The sequence below is a fragment of the Carcharhinus amblyrhynchos genome, chromosome 26, assembly GCF_965287045.1.
Source record: "Carcharhinus amblyrhynchos chromosome 26, sCarAmb.v2.hapA, whole genome shotgun sequence".
Taxonomy (NCBI): Eukaryota; Metazoa; Chordata; class Chondrichthyes; order Carcharhiniformes; family Carcharhinidae; genus Carcharhinus; species Carcharhinus amblyrhynchos.
The window spans coordinates 35,736,606-35,757,623 of NC_137349.1; the positions used below are offsets into that span (position 1 = coordinate 35,736,606).

Here is a 21,018-nt window from a genome sequence, read left to right on the forward strand (position 1 = left end):
CAAGTTTGCTTTTTAAACTAAATTTCAATAACAACGTTCTAATAATGTTTTACTAATACCACAAAATCCACATTATCCTTGTACTCACTTTTAGTTTTTCAAGAACGACATACTGGCATCTTCTGGAAGCAGAGAAATTGCATACAGATTGCACACAGAATCACAAGGGTGAGAAAGAAAAATAATTCTCAGAAGAACAAAGAGCAAGGAAGTACAGAAGCAAGAGAGTGAGAACAAATAATGCACATGGAAAATACAAGAAAGAAGGGACTATTACAGTCCCAGCTGCTGTTATTACTGGACAGGAAGGACAGGGATCGTGGCTCAACAGACCATAGAATCATAGAATCCATGTAGTGCAGAAGGAGCCATTCAGCCCATCAAGTCTGTATCAACTCTCCGAAAGGACATCTTGTTGAGGCCCAGCCCTCCCACCCTATCCCCATAACCCCTTCATCTTACCATGGTCAATCCACCTAATCTGCACATCTTTAAACTGTGGGAGGAAACCAGAACCCCTGGAAGAAACCCACGTAGACATGGGGACACGTGCTGACTCCACACAGATATTCACCCGAGGCCAGAATTGAACCTGGATCCCTGGCGCTATGAGGCAACAGTGTTAACCACTGTGCCGCCCCATAACTTATTTTTCTGGAAATGTAGATGAACAGAGTCAGGACCACTAATTAGCTTTTAACAAAAACAAAACCTTTATTAAACATGGAAAGATTGACTATACAACAATATATTTTCACCCCACCTACATCTCCCCAGACGTACAAATTTTCATGGATAACAAAAGTTAGAGTATATCTTATTCTAAACTGTTCTTGAAATGTCACTGTAAAACAATAGATCAACTGTGGTCAGACACACCCTATCAGAAATCAGGTGGAAGTCATCACTCCAATGCAATCACTGTGGATTTTTCATCCAATCCTCCCAGATGTTCATCACGTTGTAAACCAAGTGGTCTCACTGGACCTCTAACTTGGAAGCACAAGTGTTTCCAAGCTCCACTCTAAGAAGACACACCTTAGATCACTTTCTCTCAAATACCTTCACCACAGGTCAGTTTCAGGATTTCAATCTCTCCTATCCTCTGCCTTGAATTGCCACGTGCATTCAAGCTTCCACACAATCTCTCGGGTACCCAGCCATGCCAAAAGAACATCACTGCTTCACAGGCTGTATTACGGCATGACCATCCTCAGGATTACTTCTTGCTAGCCAACTTTACCAGCCTGCCCCAATCAGTTTTATCTTTAACTGGAAGCCTCTCTGTCTCTTTCAAGTACCTTGTTCAATTTCCAGTTCTTTTGTCCATTTGACTTCAGTCTTTCTCTTTTATTCCCCAGTTTCTAGAACCATGTGTTCTATAGTTTCTAGGACTTGCTTTCCACCCTTTCATTAGCCTCCCTCTCTGCTTCTGGCAGTTTCTGAGAGAGCTGCTTATTCTCTAGCTACCTAGTTCCAACTGCTACTGGATCCAGATTAAATGAAACTTAAAAATTCTTTCTAACCCTGGCCTTTGTTTGCTAAACAATAGCCCAGACTTTCTTTAAAGCTCGTTTACTTTCACATCATAATCTCTCTAATCACAATGTAGGCACAGTTTGAAATCAAACCAAACCCAACAGATATGCAAGCACCTTCGTTTACCATGAATCTAACTAAAATTTTACCTCTTTCTTACACACAAACACAAAATTAAACTCACTTAAAGCAAAATCTTATTTCTAATGTCCGAAAATACAAATATAAATTACTTAAACATGCCTGATTCCTGAAAAAAAATAGGACATATAAAGGACACAACAGGGCAGATGCCAGAGAGAGGCAGGCAAGTAGCATCAGATAGGCAAAGAGACTCCTGCTCAGTTTTTATTTCCTTCTAGAGAAGTGGCAGCTCTGGGGCCATTGGGATGATGAATATATGGGTGCCATTTGCTGAAAAACAAAGCAGCTCATTTAACCATCAACAATCTACAGATTGGGCCGATATTTTCTAACATTGGGTTATTGTAACTCATGTATAACAAAATAAGAACATAAGAACTAGGAGCAGGAGTAGGCCATCTGGCCCCTCGAGCCTGCTCCGCCATTCAATACGATCATGGCTAATCTTTTTGTGGACTCAGCTCCACTTACCGGCCGCTCACCATAACCCTTAATCTCTCAGCTGTTCAAAATGTATCTATCCTTGCCTTAAAACATTTAACATTTAACATATATGTGGTTGCACAGTGGTTAGCATTGATGTCTCACAGCACCAAGGACCCAGGTTCAATTCTGGCCTTGGGTGACTGTGTGGAATTTGCACAATTTTCCCGTATCTGCGAGGGTTTCCTCCAGGTGCTCTGGTTTCGTTCCACTGGCCGAAGATGTTCAGGTTAGGTAGATTGGCCATGCTAAATTTGCTCCTAAGATCCAAAGATCATTGGTTGGGTGGATTAGCCATGGTAAACATGAGAGGTGAGGGGTTAGGGGAAAGGGGATAGGGCAAGGGGGGTGAGCTTGGGTAAGATGTGCTTTCGGAGAGACAGTGCAGACTTGATGGACTGAATGGCCTCCTTCTGCACTAAAAAGAAAAAAATCTGAGATTATCTTAGTTTCTTAGGATATGACTGATAATTAATCAACCTGGCTTGAATTCTCTTCCACTTCTGAACTGTGATATAGTAATATTCTTGTATATAATCTGCATCCGCTGATTACAGATTTTGACACGAGGCAAACGACAAAGTAGTATACCTTTTGATCGAAAGTAGTAATAAACTCCTACGCTATTATACAGTTTTTCTTAAATAGTTGGGAAGTGTGAATTTCTGAACGTATCATTTATCTAAAGCTTTTGTTTAAAAGGAGAGTAAAATAAATCAGAAAAACAACAAATATACGTTCCAAAGAAGTTAGAATAGAACTTGAGTACTTATCCTCTGCACAATTTGCACAGAGGCTTTTTTTTAAAAAATGTGATAAATGACTATATATTGCATGGACAAAAAAGCAACAACATTCGAAACATAGTGAGGAAGGCCCATCAGCTGTTGATTCCCCTTCTTCCCCTCTCAGAATGCTTTTACAGGCCGAGCATCAAACAGCTTTACCCACAACAGCTTTCTGCCGGACTTTGGATCACTGTGTCTCCATCCCTGAGAACCAGGCTTGCAGGAAATAAACTATCCTCCTTACTTTGAAGCTTCAAGAGGATGCTTTCTCCGTTACCTGCAAGAGAGACTGAGACACCTATGCAAACATTCACCTACAATACTGCTCTGAAACAAAAATTGCACTGTCAATTTCTTTCCTTTCTTATTAAATACCCAAAATGTGCAATGCAAAAATGCCCTCTGTTGCATTTCTAGAAGGGCTTCCACCCTTCAAGTCAAACATCCTCCCCTTTAGGACAGGCAAACATCTCCCCCTAAGCCTTTGCCAATACCAATCTCACTGGAATGACCAGTGAATGGTTGGAATGATTTCCTGAGAAAGCACCTTGCACCTACAGCCAAGATCGGAGCTCAACACACAGGGGAAGATGTAAGCAGGCTGCATCACAAAACTGCTGAACCATTCAATTTCCAGCTATTAAGGTCTTTTTCCCCTCAGTTCTTAAATAGTATTCTCATCAATAGTTTCAACAAAAAGTTTCCACTTCAAAATAAAAATGTTAATCACTGCCTGAAAGGGTGATAGAGGCAAGAACCCAGACAACATTGAACGCTTGAAATACCATAACATACAAGGGCCAAATGCTGGAAAATAGGACTCAAGTAGACAAGTACTTGATGGCTGGCACAAATATGATGGGCTGAAGGTTCTCTTTCTGTGTTGTAAGACTATATGATTTACATGCTTAAAATGATCTTCCATTTTAAAAATGAACATAGAAAAGAGCTAGGATAAATAGATTGTACGAATTAAACGAATGAGTTTTTTCTTTTAGTAATTATCACATTGTATTTGAACTGAGTATAAATTCTTTTTTAAACAATAATAAATTTTATACATCTTGTAAACATTATGAAAACAATTTAACATATTTTAACATTTTGGTTTCTTCTGTTCTTGGTCACAGTTAAAGCCATTCAAACTCTAATATGTTTCAGCAATGTACCTGCCAAGTATGAATCAGAGATTCCCAACAGTGCAGAAGGTAGCCATTCAGCCCACAGAGTCTGCAACGACTCTGACAGAATATCTTACTCAGGCAGTCTTCCTCCTCCCAATCCCCATAACTCCACAATATGACTAATCCATCTAACCGACACATCTTGGGACATGGCCAATCCACCTAACCTGTACACCTTGATACTGCAGGAGAAAACTGGAGCACCTGAAGGAAACCCATGCTGACACGGGGAGAACGTGCAAGCTCCTCACAGGCAGTTATCCAAGGTCCTCGGCATTGGAAATCACATTTATCCATGTAGAGATTGGGAACCAGATTACACAATCCAGCAGTGTGCTAACTAACCACAGCACCACTATACTGTCCATGTATCGAATATGTATCCAATAATTTTACTAATCTGTGTCAGGACAGTTTCTCTTCACTCTTGGTTAGTCAGGGATCATTTGGCATTTTGTGAACAAAGAAAATGCCCTGAAATTGACCAGCATTTAGTGAAATTAAACCAAAACTCCAACCTAACATTTTGCTGCCAAGATGAGGGAATCACATTTATCCATGTAGAGATTGGGAACCAGATCACACAATCCAGCAGCAGTGCTAACTAACCACAGCACCACTATATTGTCCATGTATCGAATATGTATCCATTAATTTTACTAATCTGTGTCAGGACAGTTTCTCTTCACTCTTGATTAGTCAGGGATCATTTGGCATTTTGTGAACAAAGAAAATGCCCTGAAATTGACCAGCATTTAGTGAAATTAAACCAAAACTTAAACTGCTCCTCACTGAAGAGACAGCAGGTGCCCCCATGAAATTCATAAGTCCAGTTTTGAAACTGACAGGGAACAAAGGCATATTTTTGCAAGCACAAGCTTCGTCCTTTCTCTCAATAACAACTTTATTAAAATAAGCTTCGATGTAAACCTTCAGCAGGGGTACTTACATTTTTGCCTGTTCTCTCCCTCGCCCCTTTTGTAATGAAAAGTTACTCCTGAACTAAATGGAACTGATCTGGCACTATTTCAGCAATCTGGAGGCAGAGATAATGGACACTGATGTTCAGACATATGCAACTTTCAAGACTCACTGCCTGTGTTAATCTTATCTTTACAACTAGCACTTACCAACTGTAATTAAGGTAATGCGGTATTGTAGAAATGGATTACTACATCAATCACAAAAGCCCTGGAACAATAAATTAGTTTTTCTTCTAATCCATCAATTTTTTTCAAAATCAAACATATCTTACTTCATTTCTAATATTAATATTAATCCAAAGAGGCTTTATATATTTCAGATTTTTAATAGCCAATCAAACCTTTTTTTGAAAACACCTTAATCACCAAAACACACGCAAAAGTCTAATGACTATTTTCCCCCTTCCTTTTCAGTGAGGGCTTAAAGGATTCATTACTGAAAGATTACCCTGGTCAATCTGTATATCACTGACACCATCAACAACCTATACCTCAAAATACTTCATTTTGTTTGACCTGAAAGCTTATCTCAATGTAAAGAATGCAGAGAAGAAGGGAGGTCCCAGCCATCATTCCTTAAATATTTTTGACATTTCTAAGTCCTGTGACATTTCCTAGATATTAAATAGCCAAACGACATGCACCCCGTAGCGCACTAATGCCCAAGGGAAACTGCTTTCACATTGCCACTCGGATTCTAGACATCCACCTTCCATAAGCCAGCACACAAGCTTTTACATTACAAAATCCCATATAACTCCAACCTAACATTTTGCTGCCAAGATGAGGGAATCACATTTATCCATGTAGAGATTGGGAACCAGATCACACAATCCACTCTGAACACTAAACTGAGAAAGTGATTTTGAACCAGTTCGAGGGAGTGTCTAAGTACACCACTAGGCCAAGCAAAACTGGAGTCGATGAGAATAAGGGGGGAAAATCTCCACCAATTGGAATCATATCTGCCAGAAAGGAAAATGATTGTGCTTGATGGAGGTCAATCATCTCTCAGTCCCAGAACATCATTGCAAGAGTTCCTCAGGGCAGTATCCTAGGCTCAACTATCTTCAGTTGCTTCATGAATGACCATCCCTCCATCATAAGATCAGAAGTAGGGATGGTCACAGATGTTTGCACAATATTCAGTACCATTTGTGATTCCTCAGATACTGAGGTAGTCTATATACCGCAAGACTTGGACAACGTTCAGGCTTAGGATGATGAGCAGAAACTAATGTTGTACCACACAAGTGCCAGGCAATGGCAATTTCCAATGAAAAGAAAATCTAACCATTTCTCCTTGACATTCAATGGCATTACCACCATTGAATCCCCCACAATCAATATCCTGAGAGTTACTACTTGACCAGAAATTGAACTGGACCATATAAATGACCATATAAATGACACCATCCAAGACAAAGCAGTCCGCTTGACTGACACTCCATCCACCACCGACACATAGTGGCAGCAGTGCATACCATCTGCAAGATGAACTTCAGCAACTCACTAAGGTTCCTTCAACAGCACTTTCCTAACCTACCACCATCTAGGAAGATGAGTGCAGCAGATGCATAGGAATACCACCACTTCCAAGTCACATACCATTCTGACTCGGAAATATGTTGCCACTCCTCCTTGCTGGGTCAAAAACCTGGAACTCCCTTCCTAACAGCACTGTGGATACACCTATATCATGTGAACTGCAGTGGTTCAAGGCCTTCTCAAATGCAATTTGGAATGGGCAATAAATGTTGGCCTAGGCAGCAACACCCATGTCCCATGAACAAAATTCTAAAAAACATCTATCAATGTGAACAAAAGTTTTATATGAAATATTCATTACAATTTTTTTGCTGGATGTTGCCTAACCTGCTAAGGATCCCCAATATTTTCTGATTTTCTTCAGATTTCCAGCTTATTTTGCCTTTAGTTGTAATATAGAAATTGACTCAACTGGATATTGGTCAGGAGTTAAATATTCCCTACCGAAGCTCACACATGAAGAGCAGCAACATAACCTGCTACTGATGGAATTATTGCCCAGCAAGAGCAAATAAGAAAAGGAGTTAAGTTCCTCAAATGACAAACTGGGTATATGCAATCATAGAAACATTGAAGATAGGAGGATGTCATTTGGCCCTTCGAGCCTCCTCCACCATTCATTGCAATCATGGCTGATTGCCCAACTCAATAGCTTAATCCTCCTTTCTCCCATAACCTGCGATCCCATTTGCCAAAAGTACTGTATCTAACCACCTCTTGAATACATTCAATGTTTTGGCATCAACCACTTCCTGTGGTAATGAATTCCATAGGCTCACCACTCTTTGGGCAAAGAAATGTCTCCTCATCTCCGTCCTAAATGATCTAATCTCACAACATAATGCTGGGAGCAAACTGTGCCAGTTTACAAACACTACATTCACTGTACTTCAAAGTAAGTAATTATGTGAAGCACAATGAGATATTTCAAAATGGTACGGTGGCATATGAAGCTAAATTTTAAATCACTCCTCTACTCCTCTGGAATGTACCAGCTCAATAAGCAGCTTTGTTCAGCTAGATTGAAAAAGAAACTGTTTTGTCTATACCTATTGTATTGCAATAGATGATAACCAGTTATTTGCTTGTATCTCAACTTTCACAAGAGGAAGGGTAAAATGAACCACAAAAAAAACCCCACCAATTTAAATTGCCAATTACCTTTGGCAAATTGGAAAACAAAAAACATCATCCAGCTTCTATGCAACACCAGGGCAATGCACCATTGCAATCAAAGGCAAACTACTGTCCTAAGGACTTGAGGCGGATGTCAAAATACACTTGCAATGTTTCCCAATGTGTTCAGTAGACTCTAATTCATTGTCAGCAGAGTCACAATTTACATAAAACTAGATATGACAAGTGACATTCTTTGAAACAGAGCTGAACATGTCAGCACTAAATCTATATTAAATATCAGTTAACTAATAATTTAATAGCAGTTAACAAGTGAATCAGAATTTCTAGAGTACAAATTGTTTGCAAAGTTCAGCCTATCTAATCATTCATCCAGCAACTCTCCCAAGACACTAAACATTGGATTTTCTTTTTTGGCAGTCTCCTATGGATAGAAGGGCTCAACAAGCCATTTTGTTCAACTAAGCCTCATGCTGAGGTACTATTAAACAGGCACTGACAGTCCTTAACCACCTCATCTAATGGTCGTTCTTAGCTATTGGATGCCAGCAAACTGCTTGGTAGTGGGGAAACCAAGCACAGAACTAACTTCCAGCCACCAACATATAGTCACCCCCTCCCACATACTTACACTGGAAGAGGGTTTGGAAAAGAAATCAAAAGTAGCAGCTCCATTTCATACCATACAAGTAGCAACATTTCAAAACTAGTTAACTTATAAAATACTTTGGGACATGTCAAAGCCATGAAACATGCAATACAAAGGCAAATTACTTCATTCTTTTTTCTAACTGTTGATCTCAGCTGAGATCAATTAATTGACCACAGATCATGTGCTGAACCCCAAATCTTCCTGTTCAAAATGGCACAGTATCACAAATGAATTTACCACTTAATATTTCACTTGGATATTGACTAAAATTAACTGAGTAAAACTGGAGATTAGAAGAAACCATCCCTCTCTTCCACACCATCATATACGATATAACACATCAGATTTCAATCTGGATGCAGATTGTCTTCTTGACCAAAGTTGGATATGAAATAGTGATAAAAAAGGGGAGAAAATTAACTTAGAATTACAGATTGAAGTACGTATGATTTACAGTAAGTCAACTTTTCTGTGCCAGTCTGCTCCATGCATCCCACTTCATCTAAATCTAAGTCTACCTGCGTAATATTCCATTCTTTACTCTCTTGCCTAGATTCCCCTTAATAGCATCTATGCCACCTGTCTCAACTTCTCCATGAGAAAGTGATTTCCACATTCTCACTATCCATTGGATTAACAAGTTTTTTCTGAGTTCTATTGTGGATTTATTAGTGACCCACAATTTTGTACTCCCCACAAGCAGAAACAGCTTCTCTGTGCCATCCAATTTTTTAAAAAAATCTTTCACGAGGTGAAGGCATTGCTCGCTGTGCCAGCATTTATTGTCTTTGAACTGAGTGCTTGCTAGACCATTTCAGAAGGCATTCAAGAGTCAACCACACTTCTATGGATCTGGAGTCCCATGTAGACCAGACTTCTTTCTCCAAAGGACATCAGGGATTTTATAACCAGTTATTTGCTTGTATCTCAACTTTCACAAGAGGAAGAGTAAAATGAACCACAAAGAACCCACCACTTTAAATTGCCCTGTGTCTTGGATTCTCATGTCCATCCTAGGCCTGCTGCAGTGCTCCAGTGATGCCCATCACAAATTAGACACGTGACAGCCTTCTTCAGACAATAACCTCCCCGTCCACACCCACCCTTTTGCAGTTTTGTCCTGTCATCTCTTAGTGCCTCTTTTGGTAATAGGAAAACCCTGACACAGAAGGCAGGTAAGAACATAAGCTATGAAAAGGGTACAAAGAACTACAAAGATATGGGAACAGGTTAAGTGGGCAATAGGATGGCAGAGTATAACATAGGGAAATGAGAGGTTATTCATTTTGGGAGTTAGATGAGAAAAACAGAATATTTATACGAGGCAAGAACTTTTAAATAAAAGCAAAATACTGCAGATGCTGGAATCTGAAACCAAAAGAGAAAATGCCAGAAAATCTCAGCAGGTCTCACAGCATCTGTAAGGAGAGAAAAGAGTTGACGTTGAGTCCAGATGACCCTTTGTCAAAGCTCAAATTTTTTTAACATTCATGCTTGAATGTACCTATACAAGGAATACAGAAAGTTAATATGCAATTAGGAAGACATGCTGAATTTCATTCCAAATGAATTGGGAGTACAAGAATAATAAAGTCTTGTTACAATTTTTTTTTTAAGGCTTTAGTGATACCCACACTTGCACTGTTCTGTCTCTATATCTAATATACTTGAGTTGGTGGCAACACAGGCAAGTTTCACTAGATTGGCATCTAGGATGAGGTCCTTTGCTAAGAGACTCTGTAAATTGGGCCTATATTCTGTGCTGTTTAAAGCAACAGGAACTGATTTTGTTGCAAGATACAAGATAGGGCTTAACAGAGTAGGCATAGAGAGATTGTTTCCCCTGGATGGGGTCGTGGTCAACATGTCAGGATGAAGACTGAAGAGATTCAGGGGAATGTGAATCTTTGGCACACCTTACCCCAAGATGTGGATACTCCATCGACAGTATATTCAAAACTTGAACAGACTGATTTTTGGTTTCTCAAAGAATTAAGGGAGAAGCCACTCTGCAAGTTCTCTCAAACACACTTTTTAATCCTATCTACATGATGGATCCCAAAAATAAAATGGCAGTAAAACTGAAAGAATTTCTGAAATGAAATCACAATGGAGTACTTTTACTGTCTGGCATTAAGCTGAAATACCGCTTAAGATGATTAAATCCTACAGGTTTCCAGGAAGAAAAATCACTTTCCTTATTAAAAAGTATTTTACTAAACCTTCCCAAGGTAAATCAGCTTTAACCTCATCAAATCTGCACACATATAACCTAGTATAACCATCCAGCCATGCTTTCGCTTGCTGCGCTCTTACCTAGTATATACAATGAAATAGATGAACTGTTTTTCACAAGCCAAATACATGAAATTGAAAACTGGAGCATACCAATGAAAAAGAATTTAGTGCCGGCCATGGCAAAGGTTATAACTTATGATTTCTGATCAGAAAGATCAAGATAAATTCTGCCTTCAAGTCTTTTCACATGTTTTATGGCAATAAGTGTTTGTGTGTGGTCAGCATTAGTAAAGGGATGGGGTGGAGTGGCTTCTCGTTATTTAGTTCTATTCAAACTTACGAAGGTCATATTGCGTCAAAGTCTGCTTTTATCTGCTCTGAGGCAATTTGCTTGTCTCACTATATCAAAAGTACCCTCCTTCTCTTCTTGAATGGAAATCATTTCAAGATTCATGAACTGGAGATCAAGTTGATGGGATTCTTTTCTGTTCACTAAAGCTAACCTCATCATTAAAGAAAAACCAAAAGACAAAGCAATCTTTTTGCTATAGAGAATTTGTATTATAAACGTAAACGCCAACATCTTTCAAGTGACAGGGTCCTGAGGGAAGGAGGATTTGTTGACCTCCAGCACCAAAATAATTCACTCATCCTTCGCACAAAACTGCATTCTCTCAGCAAACGCTAGTCGCATAACCTTAGTGTTTCCAAAGCAGCGCATTCCTGTACATTTTGAATGGTTCATTTTATTGTAACTTTCTCGAAAGCTAAGTCCTTACCAAAGGTTAAGGCAACAAAATGTGAGCTCTGGTTCCAAATCAGTTCTCAATATCTTGCCAACTTCTTGAGATAACAATTAGTCCCCTGAACAAATTCCTGGATTTCTAATTTCTTGGGCATAAAATTATAGTGCTCTTAGACCTTAGATCATACAGAATTATTGATGTAAAGATTTCCATATTGTTGCAAGGGTTTCCTGCCAACAAAATGGACCAGGTTTGTTTTTGTATCAGATACAACCCATGAAATATCAATCATCTGCAATAGTTAGCCTGGGAATGTTCAAACTATTAAGGGTTAATAGCCATGTTTATCGATATATGATGGGATTCTGCTCATGGAGAATTCTGTAGCAGTTAGAATGGTCATGGGCATACCAAAATTGGTGGGGCACTTTATCCATGCTGCCAATGTGACATAATAAGTATTCATGCTTTTGCTGCTGTCTCATGGTGAATTGCTAGAAACTGGTAAATATGGCAGCTTTTGATGGTCTCTAAACAATTTTGGTTTTATGCCTTAACACTAGATATTTTCATTCCATTAAGCAGCTTCATCAGGAATTCCCAAACTATGGGTCGTGATCTCTGTTGGGCACAGAGGCAGCAAAGAGCTCCCATGAAGCTCAGACTGAGTTCTGACAGCTGCAGGGCTCCTTTAAATCCTCACTTTTTGCTGCTGATGGGTGTAGCCCAGTAGACTGATCTCTAGAGCCCAATTTCTGCTGTAAAAATGACACATTTCCTCACTGCAGTACAATTATTTGACAAGTTAGCAAATGTTATGACATTAAGCTTGAAAACAGCTTCATACTTCATTTCTTTTTGCAAGGGGACCCATTTCTGTTTGTCAATCACCATATATGGTCTGCTCTGAATATCCCAAACTTCTGCGCATCTTCATGCAATGTATCACCAGCTTGCACCAACTTATAAGGCAAGTAGAACATTAAACATGTATTTCTGAACTGCAAAATTGATGACTTGTAATGCAAGTCGAGCTCTACACAGGCATTTACTAGCTTAAAAAATTAGAGCTGACTTATATGTTAAGTATAGGTCTAAACATGCATTTTGGTGCCAAATTAATGGATTGACATGTATGCCCACAATCTACAGTATCTGGTTTTAATCTGGGATGTTCACCACTTACAATGTTTCTCTCGCAAAATACAATTAGTTTATTTTAAAGCTAATACTTTTAATCTTTGCAAGTTAAATTCCAGCAGTTTGCTGCATGTGATGCTGCGAGTTTTCTCCTTTTAATGCTTTGAATTAACTTCTATCCAGGATACTAACTGAATTTGTAAGTGGAAGAAGAAGGGAATATATTGACCAAGCCTCTACTCAAATAATTTTCTTTTACATAAATTGCTGCTTCAATTAGGCATCTTGCAATTAAATAGTAAAAATTTCAAAGCTGGCGATTTTAATTAGTCAATTCACATTAAAGAGACACAGATGCGCACACAGATCCTAATGCACTGAACTTCGGTTGTTAGTCAAAAGTTACAATCTTGTATTTGATAAGAGTCCTTTGAAGTGCTATTTCAAACCAAGTCATGTACATTAGAAGAAGCCAATTTCACAGTGGCTGCACAGAGGTTGTACAAACAGCCGATGTGTATTTTAACATGCTATAATTACCAAAAAGTGAAGACGAGGAATTTAAAATGCATAATTTCTTGCTCATACTGAAAGTTCATCCATGTGAATAAACTCGTTCTGATGATTGCTGACATGCATAAAATGCCATCGCTGCAAAGGCAAGGCACAATCCAGTAATGACAGCGTTAGGAATTTTTTTGCAGTATATGTACACTGCCAGAGCTTCCCAAAGTGTTGTTCAATCAACTTACAATAAGACTAGTCAATCATTGCACAGTAGTCAGTCAAGTTACTAACTTCAGCGCCCTATCCTCGACACTGCATGCTGAGGCAGGAAGCAATAATAAAAAAAGGTACACACTTCTAAAAATAACCTTAAAACGAATGAAGTCTTGTACGTTGTACCACAGCCGATAGTCAGAGATTAGTAGCTGCTGTGGGGCATTCCAGCAAGGCAGTCCCGCATTTTTACTATGTGCCTTAAGTGGTACATTCTCTGGTAACGATGATCTTCTTGTGGATGCTTACACACACACTTGAAGAATTCCTAGGAGTTGGGTTTTTTAAACAGGTCAGGATCCAGATTGGAGGCAGGTACATGCACAATTCAGCCTCAATGCTGGTTTTTGCCAGTCAGTGAGTAGCCAATTTAAGCTACGACCAGGTAGCAGTGCTATTTTAAAAGATATAATTAACTTGAATGTATTTGTCCTTCATTGTCTCCATCCTAACATCAGCAACCCCCACTACCTCATCTAGTGGGGCAGCCAATTTCTGAATGCTGGTGGACCTCGCATCGGCACCCCCCACCTTGGGAGTCTGAACGCTGTTCTTGATTGGATGGAGGTCTATTCCACAGCCTTTAGTTGGCAGGAGAATTGAAAATTGTGCTGGATGTGTTTGGCTATGCGTTGTAGGATTGGGATCTAGACTAGCTTTCTTGTCCAATTCCTGATTAAAAAGTCAAGTGTTTAAATTTGCAATGTTTAGTGAGCACGGGCTTTTCGTGGCACATGGAGCCTGGATTAGAAAGCTGCAAAATTGTTATCAGACAACTTAATTCTTATATAGAATTTTTAGGTCCAAAACATGATCTAAAGGCCTCCACAAGTACTTTCACACAAAATGTGATGCCAGTCATATAAACAGATACGAGAACAGGTGACCAAAAGCTTGGTCAAAAAGTAGATTCAGTGAGTTAAAATGAGGATAGAAAGAGGAGTATAGAGATTTAGGGAAGGAATCACAGGGCTTAAGAACTCAACAGTTGAAAGTACAGCTTCCAGTGACGGAATGAAAAATATTGGAGGTGAACAAGAGGCCAAAATTGGACTAGCACAGTTCCTCAGAGTTATAGGACTGGGTAAGATTAGAGACAAGACAAGGTGAGGCTGCGTATTTTAAAATTGAAGTGTTGCTGGCTGGATACAAATATAGGTCGGCAAGTCCAAATGGGTTTTATTGACAATAAGAAGCAAAGCTTTGAATGAGCTCTGGTTTACTGTGGGTAGAACATGGAAGTCTGGTCAGAGGAGCACTGGAATTAGAAACATTCAAACCAAATGGAGATTCTAACTATGGCTCTGGCATAGGGTCATCCAGACTCAAACGCTGGGTCTATTCTCTCTCCATTGATGCTGTCAGACCTGCTGGGATTTTCCAGTATTTTCTGTTTTTGTTTGAGTTAGAATTTAAAATATTGTTCAATTGTTACTGGTTAAACTGTTTCCTTTGTTAAAATTATATTTAAACTCTTATGAATAAAGCTTTTTAGATATCAAAAAAATCTGAGCCAAATATCCTCTCCTCACATTTTTGCCAAAGAGCATTGGGGTCTAGTCTGCCTTCCCCATATAACTGCGGTTCTAGTCTGGTACCCTAACAACATTTATATGGTGCCCTTAAGTAGAAAAATATCACCAGCTTTTCATAGAGATTTAATCAGAAAAAGATTGATGGAATGAATGTGAGGGATAGTTAGTGACATTATAGAGATAGACGTAGGTGGTTTTTGTGATGAGAGGATATGGAGTCAGAAACTCAGCTCAGGTTCAACTAGGTACCCATGGCTGGAAATAGTTGGGTTCAATGTGAGATAACCATTGGAATAGGGGTTGGATTAAGTGAAGAAGTACAGAAATTGTGGCCATTATCAAGCATTCAATCTCTGTTTAATTGAAGGAAAATGCAGTTTATAGAAACTTGAATATTAGCCAAGCAAGCATAACATGCAAGTTTTTCCTTTGTGTTTCATTTTATAAATGAGTTTCCATTCTGGGTTAAAACCAAAAGGCTTCCAAAATGAGGCTGTGAATAAGTATCAAATAATCCTTCCAGAACAGTTAATCTTTCATTTTCAATCTTGCAAAAATGCTAATTCTTTAGGGAGATAATGTTTAGTCTTGATGAAGAAACTATTCTAGGCTTGAACTTATCAACCTTACAGTGAAAGTAATCAAATAGAATACAGAATAATTTATTTTCCTTTACTTGAAAAGCCACACCTGGAAAGTGCAAAATTAGAAGCATAACAATAATTTCTGAAATGCTCAAATAACTTCCATTCTCTAACTATATGCCGATTCTATATAAATTGCCCAAGTATATCAAAATGAAGATTTAGTGAACACAATCATGATCATAGAATGATAGTGCAGCCCATCGAGTCTGCACTGACAAATGTGAAACACCTGATCTCCCACCTCATTCCATTTCCCAGCACTTGGCCCACAGTCATGAATGTTAGATTGAATACTTTGTGCGACATTTTGCTGATGCATTCCCTCCTAAAATGTGAAGTACAATTTTAAAAGTGCAAAGTCCTCAATTTAACACAAACTAAATTGTTGGGTTGAAAAAATTTCAAAAAATGACAACAGAGCTGTGATGTACTTGTTAGCCACAATTCTCCAGAATTTGCTACATTCAAGTTTATCTGGCAAATCGTAGATTTATCACAGCATAAACCCAGCATGAAAACAGTATGGAGCTACTGAATTTCACTCTGATGGGGCCGTACTACATCCACCGAGGTACATCCAAGCTGGTACTTAAGCCATCAAGTAACATTCCATACACTTCAGTGCACTATCAGAAACCAATGACAACACCATAAATTCCAACGGGCATCCTGGAAGCACAATATTGCAATCTCCACCAAAACATTCCCCCCTTCTAAGTGACAGAAGTCAGTAAACACACATGATGCCAAGAGTATGAATCATCTTGTCTCCAGTGAACACTAAGACATCACACAACATGCACAGACACAGGCTCAACACATAACATGGCAGATATAAACCAGCACATTAAAACAGTGATTACACTTCAAAAGTGCATCATTGAGGTCATGAAGGATGTTTTCTAAGTTTTTCTTTCTACCATTACAAAGCATGAGTAATGTCGCAAATACAGCATTCATAAACAACATGTTACATTTCAAATACCAATACAAGAATACAGAAGCAGGAGTCGGCCATTCAGCCCCTGCAGCCAGTGCCACCATTCAGCATAATCATGGTTGATCTGTAACTTAAATCCAGAAACCTACCTTTACCCAATATCCTCCAACACCTTTAGTTAACAAAAATTAATCTACTTTAAAATCTATTTATCTCAGTTAACAATGCTGCACCTTACCACCAACCGGTTCCCCTCTTGGTATGGTAATAACGATGGCAAATCTTTCAACCTCAACTGGCTGAAAGCTAAAACCAAGGCAATCACTTCTATAATAGAAATGTCAGAGCTAGTTAGCTTGTGATGTACAGATTAGTGCTCACTCCAATGAAGAGCTAGAAAAGACAGTTGACGTCTTCACCAAAGCCTATGGGAGCAAGGGATGTGCACACCCACAGCCAACACTGACATCTACAAGGAGGAATCATCTTCAACATGAGGGATTGCTGATAATGATGATGCATGTCTCTTTGGACTACCACTGTCTCCAGGTTTTCACCAACTAAATATTATCCTGTTCTATCATTTCTAGGTCCAAAACAGACGATCTCACATTTGACTACACTGAAATTCAGTTACCATAACAATCTGCTAATATTTTTCTAATTTCATGCTTTTACCTTCGCTGCTTACGATGTCATCTACCTTTGTGTCATTGGCAAACTTGGATCGTAACTCTATACAATCACCTAAATAAATCAATAATACAGTAATAACCGAGGCCCCAAAACAGATCATTGCAAGGTGCCACTAATCGCATTCGACAAATCTGAATACCTGCACATTAGCCCTATTCCATCTCTTACTATTCACCTGTAATGCTCTCACTGACTTCCTTTAAATAGAAATCAGCTGGTCATTCGAATAAGGCATGCCTCTTATTGGTTCTCAGACACTGCTGCAATGTCATGGTTTCAGCTTCCTCAATTGGCTTGGATCCTGTTAACATTCCACATGACTCAGCATTAAGACCACAAATGAGCAAAGACCCACAGGTCTTAAATGAGTGGTGGGCTGGAACTATTGGCAGAAGCAAGCAAACACCAAGAGAGAAGGGTGTTTTAAGACTTAGAGCAAAGCTCTTGTGATCGAGCAATCTATTGTATGTATTCATCAGCTAGTTCCAATTGATATGAAAGTTAAAATCCTCCAGTACAATGCTCTCCTTTATTACATGCTTATGTAAGCTCTGAATTTATATATTGCGCCACTTCACAGCTGCCATCACGGGACTATACACAATTCATACAGCAAACCTTTTACATGTCATAATTCTATCCATCATGTCAGCAAACTTACCTTTCATTATCCCTCTCACCTTTAATCACTAAGGCTATGCCTCCCTCTCTACTATTTTGGCCTTTTTTCTATGTACCTTTCAATTTGGCATATTTAGTTCCCAATTCTGATCTTGTTGTAGCTATGTCTCAGTAATAGCCTTTCAAGTTGAATTTACACATGTATTTGCATAAAGAATGATTATTTGGGCCATTCGCTTAGTGATGCTTCTGCTCTAATTTTTATTCACACATTTCTCTCATCCCTCTTTCCTGGTTTAGGTAACTTAGTTGGAAACCCTACCAAAAATGAAGTCAATGGGAATTAAAGGAAGACTCTCCACTGAGTGGTGTCATGCCTAGCACAAAAGATGATGGAGGCCAATATTCTCAGTCCCAGCAGACTGACATAGAAGTTCAAGGTAGCATTCTAGACCCAATCGTTTTCATCAGCTTCATCATTGAGGTTTCTTCCCTCACCAAGTCAGTTAGCTCAAAAGTGGGGAGGTTCGCTGATAATTGCACAGTGTTCAGTACCATTCACAACTTCTCAGATACTGAGGTAGTCAGTGTCCATTTGCTGCAAGACCTGGACAATGTTCAGGCTTTGGCTTTTAAGTGGCAAGATACATTCATGTCATATAGATGCCAGGCAATGACCATCTCCAACAAGAAAGTTATTTCCCAGTGACATTAAATTTTCCCTATTCTTTTGAATGCCCTTCATATCACAAGTGAACCACTACTGTTCATATTTATAACAAAACAAAAACAATTTACAAAGAATTATACATGTCTTTTTGGAAATTTGAAGTTGCATCACAAGATCCTCACCCTTGCTCTAAGTCTTAAAACATGCTTCTCTCTTGGTGCTTGCTTTCTTCTGCCAATAGTTCTAGCCCAGCACTCATTTAAGACCTGTGGGTCTTTGCTCATGTGTGGTATTAATGCTGAGTCATGTGGAATGTGAACAGGATCCAAGCCAATTGAGGAAGCTGAAACAATGACATTGAGGTTTCTTTATCAAGAAAGATTACTGACTTGTTCAGTCTCACAGCTCTCCTCCCAATCCATCCAGTGTTGCTGCTATCCCCTATTTATACATGTTCAAAGACATCAGTGTATGGCATCTAAAATGCACTGCAGCAATTTGTCTAGCCTCCTGCAAAGGGAGCATGCATTTAATTCTGCGATTTATACCACCTCAAAGGCAAAGGTAAAGTTGCCATTGTCTGATCATAGGCTGCTTTCCCCTTGGAGGGCAAGAGCTGACTGGTGGTGATTTAACTTGAGGATCATCACACCTCAAGTGAGGGGCAGGGAAGGTTGAGAATGTGGGGCCTTCATGAATAACCCCAGCCAATATGAGAATTGAACCCACGCTGTTGGGGTCACTCTGCATCACAAACCAGCCATTCAGCCAACTGACCTTCGAGGACAAGGAGAGAAATGCATTGAGACACCACCATCTGCAAGTTCTACCTTTAAACCGCTCACCATCCTGACTTTGGACTATGTCATCACTCCTTCACCACTGCTTTGCTAAAAACCTAGAATTCTGTACTGGCATCTACACTAAATGGACTGCAATGTTTGAAGACAAGGGCACACCATAATAATGTTCACATCCAATGAAATAGGAAAAAAGGAAAACAAGCAATGAGGGGATATATTTAGTCTTGAACATAGAAATACAAGAAATTTGTCACTGGGGTAAGGAACATTTGCATTGAACAAAGAATCACAAAGTAAGGCACATACTGCTGTTTCTTCACCTTAACTGCAGCTAAATCTTAGAATTCCTATCTACCAGCATTGTGGGATTGCCATCACCATGAAAACTACTGATCAAATGAAGAATTTTTCCATACAGTGGTGAGAATGTGGAACTCAACTGACACATGAAATGGTTGAAGCAGATAAAATGGACACATGAGGTTTAATGTGTTGATGAAAGGAATGGAAATAGAGGGATATAGTGAGGCAGGATCTGGGAAGAGATAAATAGAGTGGAATAAGCAAAAGCATAGATAGATGTGCAGAAATTCCTACAGTCATGAAGATGCTAGACAAGCAGATAGATCAGAACCTTTACGTGGCTACTACAAATGGTCAAGAAACAATGCCAGCATCACCCACATTCCAAGGACAAGTTTCGAAAGAGGTAGGCAAATAAATGAGGGGGAGAGAAAGGGGAAAAATCAACAGTATGTCAGTATCTGATGTTTCAGGTAGTGACATACAACATCAGGTTGAAGGTTCTTAAGTAGCAGTCTACCTAACAAACGCAGATTTGATACAGGGCTTGCCCTTGCTCCTTCCTGGATCCTAATTATGCATGTCCATGATACTTAGGAAGAACTTTAAAACAGATTCTGACAAATGCCATCTGTAAGATGTGACTTTCTGGTTGCTCTGTAACTCAGTGTCCCAGAACAAGTACATTCAATGTAAATCTCTAGTGCTGGGTCCTATCACAGCAATTTACTGAACACTCAAAGAAGCTGGGACAATCTGGACAACTGGCACCAACTCAAACCAACAATGGCACACTTTATTAACCACTTCAGCAGGAACCTTTTGTCATGCATCAGCTGAAGTAGTGAATGGGTCAATACGACTAGATGGTGTTGAGTTTGAGTGCCGTTGGGGCTACACTTGTTGGAGGTTATCCTCCTGACTTAGGCCTTGTATGTGTGGTGTGTACACATATATATAGGACAGAATTTGTTAAAGTAGGAGTTGAGTTATTCACCACAGAATTCATAGCCTCTGACTTGCTCTTGCAGCCACAGTATTAATGACAGGCCCAGTTCAGTTTCTAGCCAATAGTAATTCCCAGAATGTTGATAGTAGGGGATTTAACAGTGGTAATATCATTTATTATCATGGGGAGATGGTTAGTTTCTCTCTGATTGGTGGTGGTCATTGCGTAGCACTTGAGACACAAATGTCACATGCCACTTATCAGCCAAAAGCCTGAATGATATCGAAATCTTGCTGCTATGGACATAGTCTACATCAGCAGCTAGAGGACCGAGAATGGTACTGAACATTGATGACTACACAATGAACATTCCCACTTCTGCCTTTATGATAAAGGGAAGGTCATTGATCAAGCAACTGAAGATGGTTTTGCTAAAGACACTATCCTGAGAAATACCTGCGAAATACCTGCACTGATGTCCTGGAACTGAGA

The 21,018-nt window shown here is 39.3% G+C and overlaps 1 protein-coding gene across 2 annotated transcripts in view; it reads right to left on the bottom strand.

Annotated features, from left to right (window-relative positions):
• Positions 1 to 21,018, bottom strand: part of kdm4b (lysine (K)-specific demethylase 4B) — a 406,075-nt gene that overhangs the window by 265,733 nt on the left and 119,324 nt on the right. Inside the window, exon 7 of one of the 2 annotated variants that reach the window (XM_080213069.1) lies at positions 721 to 1,953. The exons of the other annotated variant lie outside the window; for it this stretch is intronic. Coding sequence (XP_080069195.1) covers positions 1,881 to 1,953 — 73 coding nt within the window. The 3' untranslated portion in view covers positions 721 to 1,880. Of the gene's footprint in view, positions 1 to 720; positions 1,954 to 21,018 lie in introns of those variants that run through there. 2 annotated transcript variants of the gene reach the window in all.